The 12,971-nt window shown below is 45.7% G+C and overlaps 1 protein-coding gene across 1 annotated transcript; it reads right to left on the minus strand.

The window, feature by feature from the left end:
- Positions 1 to 2,033: 2,033 nt before the first annotated feature.
- Positions 2,034 to 5,984, minus strand: tmed7 (transmembrane p24 trafficking protein 7). Its single transcript, XM_080532378.1, has 5 exons — positions 5,966 to 5,984; positions 5,563 to 5,646; positions 5,224 to 5,358; positions 4,448 to 4,693; positions 2,034 to 3,457 (listed from the first exon to the last, which is right to left on the minus strand). Exons 2-5 carry the CDS (start codon positions 5,599 to 5,601, stop codon positions 3,221 to 3,223), a joined length of 657 nt encoding a protein of 218 aa, XP_080388504.1. The 5' UTR covers positions 5,602 to 5,646; positions 5,966 to 5,984; the 3' UTR covers positions 2,034 to 3,220.
- Between the last annotated feature and the right edge of the window lie 6,987 nt (positions 5,985 to 12,971).

Raw genomic sequence — 12,971 nt, forward strand, 5'->3', positions numbered from 1 at the left:
CGGAACGGTGATGGAATGGGAAATGGCTCACAAATGTTTTTGTTTGGGTTTTTTTGTTTGTTTTTAAAAACAAAAGACAACACAAGCGGTTGTCTGGATAAAACAAAAACAGCAAATAAACAAACAAACAAACAAAAAAATACCGTCTCAGTTTATCAATAATAAACAGGTGGTGAGCGGAGAAAAGCCTTTGTTTGTTGGGGGTTTGCTCGCTGGCTTTTACAGGCTATTGTTAGTTAGGATACCTGGATATAAAAACACGCATGGCTGTGGGCGGCCCACCTAAGTCCCGCAGACAGCTCCCGCAACCGGGTCAAGCTAGTAAAAAAAAATACAAATAAAACCCCGTATCCCTTGTCTTGTAGTAAGTATCTCGTTAAACCCAAAGAATGAGCTTGCTCACTTCCTATAGCCTTGCTTGTCTCCACGGTGATATCCGCCTCCACCGCCAGGTGATCTAACAACTGATCCCTGATCAGCTCCTCCTGGGTCCTCTTCCACCACCTCGTTTAACACCTCCAGTCCCTTTTACTAGAATAGACTCAATTCTCCAACATGTCATTTTTGAACATTTTTTTTCTTGGGACATAACCTTAAACCCCATGCATGCGCAATTACGCGTCGTAAGATAAAGACTGCGGTGTCCGATTTTCATCGGTTTAGGCTTTTAAAAGCGTAGTCCAGGGGGGTGTTCCATCAATGCCACTAAAGGAAAATCCAGGCTTTTCGATTTAAAAAAAGAAAAGAAACATGCACGACCTGGTGGTTGGGGCCAAGAAGAGCAGCAGCAGAGAGGAAGGAGAAGGAGAGTAACAACATCCAGGCTTTGCAACACATCCACCACCCCCGCTCCGCTCGGTTTATTCCCTGACTTGACACAGCAGCTCCTCCGTGTCCACCAGCAGCGTTGGGATGCAATGTCCGATATTTAGTTTTAATCCCCTCCTCTCCTCTCGGCCTCGTTGACTATCAGGCATCCAGTCGGATCTTGTAAAAGCGTGTTTTTTACCCCCGCAAAGCGTGTTTATTATAGCACCTGAAAAGCTGCTACAGCCATGTATCTCCACAATGCTCTGGAGGGAGGGAGGGAGGAAGAGGAAGGAGGGGGGTAGATAATTAGAGCAGTCCACCCACTACACCCGGTTAGATCACGACTCTCTGGGTGCGTTCGGATGTTTGATCGCTGGGATCTGATCAGCACTCGTGGAATGGGTCTTGTCCAATCAAATGAACGTGGTCTCGTTTATGACGTGCGCTCCGGCGCTCTTAGAGGGAGTTTACGAACGCAGCCACACTGTCAGATCGAAAACAATGCAGTCTTTTCCGCTGACTGACAAGGCGCTGATCCAATCACAGAGCTGCCGTGTAAAGTTACGCAATTTGCGCCACGAAATCAGCGTTTTAAAGGGAAAATTCATTATCGTATTTTGTAGATTGAATGATGTAGGATGTCATGCTTAGTTGCCTATTCCCATTATAATATGCATATGGTGTGCATGCATGTTTCCGTAGTCGTAATAGTTTACGCATAATCCATCTGTTGTTTCATATTCACACGCACGCACACACACACGCACACACACACACACACACACACACACACACACACACACACACACACACACACACACACACACACACACACACACACACACACACACACACACATCATGTGGAGCTGAAGTCTTTTATTACACAGTACCACCTCCTAGAGGCTAAGTGGGAAAAAATACCAAAGATAATAAACTTCTCTTTTTATAATTTCTTTATTCAGCAGGTGCCCATGGGTGGCTGGTAACAAGAAACGTCACCATCCCTATGAGTTTCTGTGGACAAGATGTCAATGTGAAACAGCTCAATAAAGCACCTTGTTCACTGGTGTTGGTGCCAGTGATACCGGCTGTATCACAAATCACACACACACACACACACACACACACACAAATCACACACACACAAACACACACACACTTCATTGCACAATGAAGAACTTACAAAACAAGCGGAAGTGAGAAGTCCTGTGGTTCTGGTAGTGTTTAATTGCGTATTCCACAAAGACCAGACAGAAAGCAAATGTGTATTCAGCTATGCAAATAAGGAAACGCTGATGACAAGCTGATGACAGGAGAAACCTGAACTTTGCACGAAACCAAAAACCAGAAGAGCACACCATCGAAGAAAATGGCTAATATATAAAAGAAATTAAACGATGTGTTCACACACCAGCTTCATATTTATCTGTTTTATTTAACATTACATAACAAAGACAACCAGTTAAACTAAAAGAGAAGAGAACTGAGCTTGTGAAAACGTGTTGCGTCTTGTCCGATCCACCCAAAAATACGAACTCCCCAAAAACATTTTACATTAAAAACAAATAATATTTAAACTCCACAGGGTACTCTGCAGTAAGACTGTACAACTGCTCCTCCGGCTGGCTGGATCAGGGTGATCAGAGTCAGGCTGGGGGATGTTAAATCACACTGGACTGCTCTTACAGTATGCAACGTTTCAGATGCTAAAATAATTTTTATTTTATTCTATCGTCACTTTATTTTGCTGTTGTTGTTTGTGAGCTGCTGTAATGCCTTAACTTCCCCTCGGGATCAATAAAAGTAACTATCTAGCTATCTACTCCTGAAGTGTATGATATCACGACTTAAATTTGTATCAAGGATGACTTTCTGTCATTACAAAGGAAAAAGTGAGAACTTTGTGCAAAAATGAAATTCTGTTGAACTGAATGTAACTATTTAATGTATCCAGTAGGTCTCAAATCAAAACGGAAAGACAGGCTACTAGTATGAACATACATTCAGGTAAACAGTGTTGTAAAAAACAAATATGACAATACGCATCCACATAATAAATAAGTTGTTACATTTTCCAACATTGTTTTTTTGCTAGATTTAATTCAGATAATCCACTGGAGTTGGTTTGTTAAAAGGAAATTCATCACAGTGGCCAGTGACCACCAACCTTAAAAAATTCAAAAATTCTGCAAATGGAATCTAAAAAAAATAACAAACAAACAAAAAAGCAAAAACATCTCTGCCATGAACTGTTGTTTGTAGAGTGGTGGTGGTAGTAGGGGGTGGTGGGTTGTGGGCGGGGATTGGGGGGGGGTCTGGATCTAAAGTCCCTTGTGGAGATGACTGTCAGACGCGACAGACAGGCTTGACGGGTTAGGTGAGATGATGACGAGGGACGCTGGGGGATGTTAGGACCCGACGCGCGTCGTGGTGGTCTTCCTGTCGGAGAAGAAGCTCCGCAGCAGGACCACCTGGCTGATGCTGACCACCAGGAGGATGAAGGCCTCTCCGATGGACCAGAAGGCCACGCGGGTGTTCAGGTCCTCCGCCCGGCTGCGGCCCTGCGCCTCCCGCAGGCGGAAGTGTGTCTGGTAGTCGATGACGGACTTCAGGGCCTCGTGGATCGACACGCAGGCAGACTCCATCTGGAACAGGGAGAGACACATGATCAATGTTTGATTATGGAAATAAGACAACGCACCATCATGGCAAGTACTGTCTGGGTGCCAACATTTGTCCGGGTGATGTAATCTTTCAAATGCCTTTCAAATGCCATGAAGCGTTCGTTGCTATGCCAATGCTAGTATTCCGGCATACCATTACCATCACAAGTAATTCGATACGCTAATGTTACTGAGTTGGCTAGTTTAGCAACCAAACCCACATCACATCAGCTAAAGTAGTGATAAATATAATTCCATAACTGGATGCTACTTTGTTTCCCATCATAGCTAGCTAGCTTACTTATTTACTTATCATCTAGCAGCATGCCAGTCATTTGACTGAATTATTACTGTACCAGATGTACATTTGATAAGTAAGTAAGCTAGCTAGCTTGCTATGATTGGAAACAAAGTAGTATCCAGTTATGGAATAATATGGATCACTACTTTGGCCGATGTGGCGTGGGTTTGTTTGCTACATCGGTTAACAACAAGAGGTAGTGTTTACTCAAGAATCTCCAGAATGCTTGGGTCGGCATAGCAACGAACGTGTCATGGCATTCAAAAGACCTGATAACATCACCCGTACACTACTTGGCATGACATCACACCAAAGCGAGCATCACACACACACACACACAAACTTTGTTACATGACATCTTTCCTGGATTCAAGACAATTTTCATACTGAAACTGCAGTGTTGACTCAATACATTTCCAATGCGATTTTAAACAGTTAATTCTCTAACCATAACCTCCTTGGAAGACTACTTCAACAACAAGCTCGACAACTGCCAATGGCCCCAGGCCTGAGCATATATAACTTTTTCCTGTTATGACTGGTGGATAAGACGATTCCCTTACTTAGTCAATGTATTTCTTGTAAGTCACTTTGGATAAAGGCGTCTGTTCAATTCCAAATTCCAAATTCCAACTAAACCAACATTTAGTCTCCACCTCAGGCAGACCTACCTGGGTCAGGGCAGTGACTCTGTTCTCGTTGGGGAACAGAGGGGGGTCCTCGCCGACCTGGAAGTCAAAGTACACAGTCTTGTGTGTGAAGGTGGAGAACTCGTTGCTGAAGCAGAACTTGTAGGTGCCGTTCTTGGCCGCAGTGAAGGTGAAGCTGTCGTACTGCTTCTTCATCTCCTTGTAGAGGACCCCGCCGTTGGAGTCCTCCAGGCGACAGTCAACGTCATAATGCCCACCAGTCACCACCTGAAAAAAACAACAACAATGATATGATATTGTGGCGAATGTTATCGCCTGGTTACGTATTACAGCTAGCTAGCTAGTTCACGGCTACTGTTATTGTTCATGGCTACTGCTATTGTTCACTGATTAGCCACTTAGTGACAACTAATTTGCATACCAACTTTCCCTAAAGATAATGGGCCCATTCTATGCCAGTTTTATGGGTCAAACCATAACTGAATTGTACATGTTTGAGTATGGGGGAGTTCTGTTTCAAGGGGATAAGCACGCTTTAACCGTGCCTTTGAGTGTGTGACTGTGTCAGTGTCCAGGGGGGTGTACTTGTACATCAAGCCGCCTCAGGCTACAGAAACAAGAGATAAGCTCCTGCCCCCTAAGGGCCATTAGGCTCGAGGGCTACTTTACTTATCACATTTGATCCCACAACAATGGACCTCTTTGGGTTGATGGACCTCTTGATTCCTTTAGGAGGACCATATAGTAGTGTCTCTCTCAAGTCACACATGTGAAATATGGTTCATATATCAACTTACCTGGAATTCAAGGGTACACTTGGTGCCGACGGTGATGTCCTCGTAGAAACACTGTTTGGCGTTGTCTGGCAGTTCAAACGTGAGCTCGGAGCCCAGCACCAGGCCTGTGCACAGCAGGTGGGCCCAGAGCACAACCTGGAAAAAAAAAGGTTTTAGAAAAAGGTGGTAGAAGAAGGTTTTTCCTTCTATCAGTGGCCCCAGGCCTGAGCTAGATTACTCTTCCTGCCACGAATGGTGGATTGATGATTCACATGCTTAGCATCCAAATGTATTGATTGTAAGTCGCTTTGGAATAAGGTGTCTGCTAAATGCCAAAAATGTAAAATGTAAATGTACAACCTGCACCAACACCCTCCAGCCCCCGCGACGGACGCACATCTTGATTGGCAGGACAAGTCGATCTGATCTGATCTCTCTGTATCCCTGCAGGGATAACGGATCATTCGTATGGCGTTAATGTTACGTTAGACAAATAACAACTCTCGCGATAACATGGGTTAGGGTGAGAAATAATGACAAAATCGGGTGACAATGCGAACCCGGACATCTCAGGCTTTAGCTTAGCCAGCTCGCTAACGTGGCTAGCTGGATAGCTAGGGATTTACTCGAGTTGGCGATCTTCTCTAGGTCTAGAATGAACGGTTACGATATAAGTGAAGGTTTATGACGCTAGAAATATAATAAACCCCCAGATATTAGGGTGTTTAATTCAATATTGTGGCTACACACCGACAGAACTCACCTTAAATCCTTCACCCGGATGTCAGTAGGCTCGCTAAGAGACGTAGCGTCAAGCGTGTGAGCTCATTGGATGGAATTCTAGGGAGCCGCCCACCTCCCTCTGCCATTGGTCTCGATTAGCCCAACTCCCTCTACCATTGGTGTAAATTAGAGACGACATATTAACCAGGATGTGTAATGTCAAAATAAAACGTCTCTTCTCGAAATTGTCAAATCGTCACGTCTTGTCTCTTTTTGTATTTTGGTTTTTGTTGTTGTTGTAATGTCTGTATTGACTACCTGTCTATAATTGACCGATTTAGTTTTCCTTATGTGCAAAATGTAGCATATATTAATTCATTCATTCATTAATTCCACCGTTTATTCATTCCATTTAGAGCAGCACGATATTAATATGCACTGACTGCTGGAATACATGATCATGATTTATCACTTTGCTCTGCCACTAGAGGGGGGTAGCCTTCCGCAATAAAGCCCCAGCCCTGTATTAACAACGGCCACCAGGGGGCGTGAGTTAACATGATATGACTGAGGGCCTTGGATACTTGGGATAACATGATTCAGTCATTCAGGCTATGTGGCCTTGCTTTGCCACGTTTGCTGGGTACACATTACACTACGGCAACGAATCCATCCATCCTTACCGCATCGATGCTCTTTGAAAGGGGCCCATCATCTAAAACCTGGATAGTAGGCTACTAAACCTGAATATTACATGAGTGAAATGATGCATGAAACTAGAAATGTGACAGGGATATGGCACACAGCACAGCAGAACACATCACAGGCCAAAGGAACCATCAGGATAATCAGCTCAGCAGTGACAGCACGGAACAGAACAGCACAGAACCCCCATGTCTCCCAGAGCAGCAAACTGCTTAATGCTCTCTCAGAGGGAAAACAACTTAAAAATGAGACGCTGCATGGCGATGAGAACGAATTTGAAATGAAATCCTGTTTTGCTTTTATGCTTTTATGTCCTCAGATTTTACTGACAAGTTACAGCAAGCAAGCAAGCAGTAAGGGGGTGGAACATCCCTCCTCCTCGCCTCAAGAGATAGATGTGCCAGAGCAGTTAAAGTGTTTTCAGAGCAGTTAAAGTGTTTCCCTCAAGGGAATGGGAAAAAAAAGAAGATCCATTGGAGAGAAAAAAAAGATATATTGGAAAGTGAATTCAGTGTCTGACTGTATCTGTGACTAATGCACACAACTAGCTGGGTTGGGGTGGTGGTGGTTTGTGTGTGTGTGGTGTGTGTGTGTCTGGGGGGGTTGGGGGGGGGACCAGTGTTACATGATTTTAATAGCCACGTGTCGGTACCCATGATTACGTGTATAAACAAATATTGACCCAGGTTGCTTGGATGAGGTAAACGACTCATCTACTGCTTAAGTCTGGTCCTCCTAGCGTAGCCTATCTCTGGTTGTTTCACACCACTAAAACACAACGGGGTCAATAGTAGGCCCTATGCTGTTTGCTGTTCACCAGGTAAGCTTTGTGTTCTGGTAGGAATTTGTTGCGTCTCTTTCGTTTAGTTGTACAGAGGTAAAACAAGGTGATGGAGTGATGCCAGATGTGTGGCAGAGAAGGGGAAAGCCAGACGTTGAACAAAGTGTTCCTTCCAAATATGTGTTTCCATCTTCAGGGAGCATCAAGATCAGTAGAAATCCCGGTAGCTGCCAATGGCTGCATGTCTGCATGCTGACACACGCTGACAAGTTGTTAGATCCCTAGGATTTACATTTACATTTTTGGCATTTAGCAGACTCCTAGGACTCTTTTCAGTCCTTAACATATATATTAAATTATTCTAATTCATTGACATCAAGCATGTTTTATAACATGTTTTACAGGAGATACTTTTGATGTAGATGCTGTACCACTGTGTAACTCTGCATCCGTTTGTTATGATATAGTGCCCTGCGTAAGTAATGCAACAGTGAGACAGTTTTCCTTCTTTTGGCTCTACACTCCAAGAGTTTGGATTTGAAATCAAACAATTAATATGAAGTTAAAGTCGAGATTCTCAGCTTTTGATTTGATGGTATTTGTGCACATATTGGTTTCACCATTCAGAAATTGCAACACTTTTTTATGCATCATCCCCTTGTTTTAGGGTACCCAAAAGTAATGGGACAGATTTATCAAATGACCCTTGTATAAATAAAACACATAGCCTACTGCCAGCCTAATGGGTCTCTTCCCCTTGTGCCCAATCATCCAGTGAATTGACTGGAATTGGGGTGATGTCACCTGCTCTACACTGAACAAAGATGCAATATTGTGTTCTTCACTAATTTCACTGTTTCTTTGTAGATTGAGGATCCCATAATGCTGCTTACAGACCTATGACATGCACAGCCACTGCACCATCACATTTAAAAAGAAAAGGGGAGCTTAGGTGGCGTAACGGATTAAGCGTCGACCATGTAACCGCAAGGTTCCCGGTTTGATTCCGGCCGCGGACATGTCCTGCATGTCATCCCTTCTCTCTCTCTCTCACCCATCCTTCCTGTCAAATCTCTACTGTCTCTGTTACAATAGAAATGAAAATATGAGTGGGACTGCCCCACTCAGAAAAAATAACGTTAAAAAAAAACATTTAAAAAGAAAAAGAAAAGCATTGGCATTTAGCAGATGTCTTTATCCAAAGTGACGTACAACAAATACATTTGTCTAAGTGGGTGAATAATCTATCCACCAGTCATAGCAGGAGAAAGGAATCTATGCCAAAACCAGGGGCCATTGGCAGGTACAACGCTAGAAGAATGAAGAATTAATTTCACCTCATACTAACCTTCTCAGGAAGAGGCACGGAGGAACGTTCGTCTTGCCAGAAAAGTGTGTGTAAGGGCTTAGTCACCATTGCCAAATACCCCAAAAGACCCAGTGGAAAACAGAGTAGACCGTTTTTTAAAGTGTGAGTGTGACTGTTAGTTTAAGTATGAGTGCGACCATTAGAACAGGTGACTTCACCACAGTTCCAGTCAAGTCAGAAGAAGATTGGCAGCGATGGCAACACAAGACTCAGACATTTTTATAAGGTCAATCCTTATTTCATGAATTGACCTCCCTGGCTAACCCTACGTCGGCGAGGGTGGAAATAATACTGCTCCAAAATTGGCACTGTAAGCCCATCTTTCAGCATGACTATTAGAAAGATGACTTCATCCCTATCAGCAGACTGACTGGGAGTGATGGCAACACAAGGGTCAGGCGAGGACAATTTTTATGTTACAATTGAGGAAGTACCATAGCAGAGTTGGCATGGTCAACACTTTCCTAAGAATGTTGCTAAGGTCAACTCTCGTTAGAATGTTGCTAAGGTCAACTCTGGTTAGAATGTTGCTAAGGTCAACTCTGGTTAGAATGTTGCAAAGGTCCACTCTTAGAATGTTGCTAAGGTCAACTCTGGTTAGAATGTTGCTAAAGTCAACTCTTAGAATGTTGTTAAGGTCAACTCTTAGTGTGCGTTCGTAAAATCGCTCTGAGAACACCGGAGTGCACACTGGGTTCAACGTTATAGAGCGATAATAAGGGTAATATATTGTAATATAGAGTAATAATAAGCTATGGTCAACTCTTCGAATGTTGCTACGGTCAACCCCTCAACCCCCCAATGAAATGACCCTCCCTTAATGGTCTGTAGTCAGGTGTGTGTCACCTTCTGAAGTGATCGGTGTCTGTGATGTTTATTGTTGTTCATTTGTGTCTGTAATGTTATTTTGTTATGTCTCTGTTATTGTTGTTTTAAAAAAAACACAATAAAAAGAACTGGCACTAAAACCACTGAAACCTTTTCATTGGAGGAGAGAATGCAGCAGGGCTTTGCTGTGCGCTGACCGTTTCCCTCAGTTATGAAGGATGTCTTGCCAGACAGGACACAGGAAGGCTTTGGAAGATAAACATTGCAATTATGTTTTATGAGTATTGTGACAATTGTTCTGAAGATATGATAGAGCCTGAGAACTGTCCTTAGAACATGTCCTGAGAACAATGTGCACAGTATGAAGACGAAAAACAAATATGTTACGAAACGTACTATATCTGCGCGTACATTTATCTATCTAATGGGTACTTTGGGTCATATCAGGGCATAGGTTTCAGTAGAGATAGGGGTGACATGTCTCGCCCACATATGTGCTTTTCCTTCCACGATGAGGTGGAAGAAGTATTTAGCATTAAAAAACTATTGAAATTATAATTATAATTAATTATAACTCGATTACAGAACATTTACATTACATTTTTGGCATTTAGCAGACGGGAAGAAGTAATCTATGCTCAGACCTGGGGCCATTGGTAGACGTCATGCTAGAAGAAGGAAGAATATATGTATATATATATATATATACATATATTATAAAACATTTTTATTTTATTTTATTGTGACACTGGGGAAACAGTACAAGGGGGTATTGGGTGTCTCAGGAGGGACAGTTAAGGTGAAGCCTGAAGAGATGGGTCTTCACCCTCTCTCTTCTCACCCTCACCCAGACCCCAACAACCAGCACCCAGCCCCCAACACCCAGCACCCAACACCCAACACCCTCACCCAACACCCAACACCCAACACCCAGCCCCAAGCAACAAACAGCCAGCCCTCTCACCCAACACCCAGCCCCCAGCACCCTCACCCAGCACCCTCACCCTGCACCCAACACCCAACACCCAGCTTCTCTGTGTTTTATAAGAGAGGGAGCGTCACACTGTTATGTATGCCTGAGGGCGCTACACTGTTATGTATGCCTGAGGGCGTTACGTTACACTGTTATGTATCCCTAAGCACAATAAGAAGAGCCCTTTTGTTCTCTGAAATGGCCTAATACTCCTGGACCTGAACACAGCCCTCAGCAGTGACCTGGACCTGAACACAGCCCTCAGCAGTGACCTGGACCAGAACACCACCCCTCAGCAGTGACCTGGACCTGAACACAGCCCTCAGCAGTGACCTGGACCAGAACACAGCCCTCAGCAGTGACCTGGACCAGAACACAGCCCTCAGCAGTGACCTGGACCTGAACACAGCCCTCAGCCGTGACCTGGACCTGAACACAGCCCTCAGCCGTGACCTGGACCAGAACACAGCCCTCAGCCGTGACCTGGACCTGAACACAGCCCTCAGCCGTGACCTGGACCTGAACACAGCCCTCAGCCGTGACCTGGACCTGAACACAGCCCTCAGCAGTGACCTGGACCTGAACACAGCCCTCAGCAGTGACCTGGACCTGAACACAGCCCTCAGCCGTGACCTGGACCAGAACACAGCCCTCAGCAGTGACCTGGACCAGAACACCACCCTCAGCAGTGACCTGGACCAGAACACAGCCCTCAGCCGTGACCTGGACCAGAACACAGCCCTCAGCAGTGACCTGGACCAGAACACCACCCTCAGCAGTGACCTGGACCAGAACACCACCCTCAGCAGTGACCTGGACCAGAACACAGCCCTCAGCAGTGACCTGGACCAGAACACAGCCCTCAGCAGTGACCTGGACCAGAACACAGCCCTCAGCAGTGACCTGGACCAGAACACAGCCCTCAGCAGTGACCTGGACCTGAACACAGCCCTCAGCAGTGACCTGGACCAGAACACAGCCCTCAGCAGTGACCTGGACCTGAACACAGCCCTCAGCAGTGACCTGGACCAGAACACCACCCTCAGCAGTGACCTGGACCTGAACACACCCCTCAGCAGTGACCTGGACCAGAACACAGCCCTCAGCCGTGACCTGGACCAGAACACAGCCCTCAGCCGTGACCTGGACCTGAACACAGCCCTCAGCAGTGACCTGGACCAGAACACAGCCCTCAGCAGTGACCTGGACCTGAACACACCCCTCAGCAGTGACCTGGACCAGAACACAGCCCTCAGCAGTGACCTGGACCAGAACACCACCCTCAGCAGTGACCTGGACCAGAACACAGCCCTCAGCAGTGACCTGGACCAGAACACCACCCCTCAGCCGTGACCTGGACCTGAACACAGCCCTCAGCAGTGACCTGGACCAGAACACCGCCCTCAGCAGTGACCTGGACCAGAACACCGCCCTCAGCAGTGACCTGGACCTGAACACAGCCCTCAGCAGTGACCTGGACCAGAACACAGCCCTCAGCAGTGACCTGGACCTGAACACAGCCCTCAGCAGTGACCTGGACCTGAACACAGCCCTAAGCCGTGAAAGCAGGTAGACTTTCACCATCCTCCAATTACGCCACATCTTTCTCTTCTGTAGCCGTGCCAATTACAGGATACGCCCGCCTCAGACACTGCGTGCTCAGCATCCAGTCACCTGTGGCGTCATGGCGATTGGGGGTTCCAGGGAGAGAGAGAGAGATTGTTCAGATTTGCAGCTCAAGGTTCGTTGGATAGGCACCATATTGGTGTTTTAATATGCCCCCTCCAATAAAGAGGGAGCTGCACGCTGTGCTCTCTAGACTGTTATGTAAGGTTGGCTTTCGTCCACGAGAATGCAGCAGCAGAACACTTTTTTGTCAGTGTGACAAAAACCTCTGTCTCGATTACGTGCCTTCATCAAAGGGGGTGTATCGGATGACTGACTGTATGTTCGTCATAGCCTGGAGATAAGACACACGGCCTTAGCCAAGTCCTACATGTTAGCTAACTCCTGCTCATAGCCAAGTCCTACAAGATAGCTAACTCCTGCTCATAGCCAAGTCCTACAAGATAGCCAACTCCTGCTCATAGCCAAGTCCAAGGGGCGGCTGTGGTGCAGGAGGTAGAGCCGGCGTCTAATGATCGCAAGGTCGGCAGATCGGCGGTTCGGATCCCGGTTGGCCACATGTCGAGGTGTCCTTGGGCAAGACGCTGAACCCCAAATTGCTCCCAATGAGCGGCCCGGGGCCTTGCATGATAGCTTGCCGCCCTTGGTGTGTGAATGTGTGTGTGAATGTGTATGTGAATGGGTGAATGAGAGGCCATTGTAAAACGCTATATAAATCAGTCCATTTACCATTTCCTACATGTTAGCTAGCTCCAGCTCATAAT

Source organism: Nansenia antarctica, assembly GCF_963989245.1.
Source record: "Nansenia antarctica genome assembly, chromosome: 5".
Taxonomy (NCBI): Eukaryota; Metazoa; Chordata; class Actinopteri; order Argentiniformes; family Microstomatidae; genus Nansenia; species Nansenia antarctica.

What these genes read in the sequence shown, in the direction of transcription:
- tmed7 (XM_080532378.1), bottom strand. Translation starts at nt 5,601, where the DNA reads ATGTGCGTCCGTCGCGGGGGCTGGAGGGTGTTGGTGCAG. An exon ending in GCTGGAGGGTGTTGGTGCAG is followed by an intron (nt 5,359 to 5,562) that starts GTTGTACATTTA and finishes TTTTTTTTCCAG; the next exon opens with GTTGTGCTCTGGGCCCACCT. An exon ending in AGTGTACCCTTGAATTCCAG is followed by an intron (nt 4,694 to 5,223) that starts GTAAGTTGATAT and finishes TGTTTTTTTCAG; the next exon opens with GTGGTGACTGGTGGGCATTA.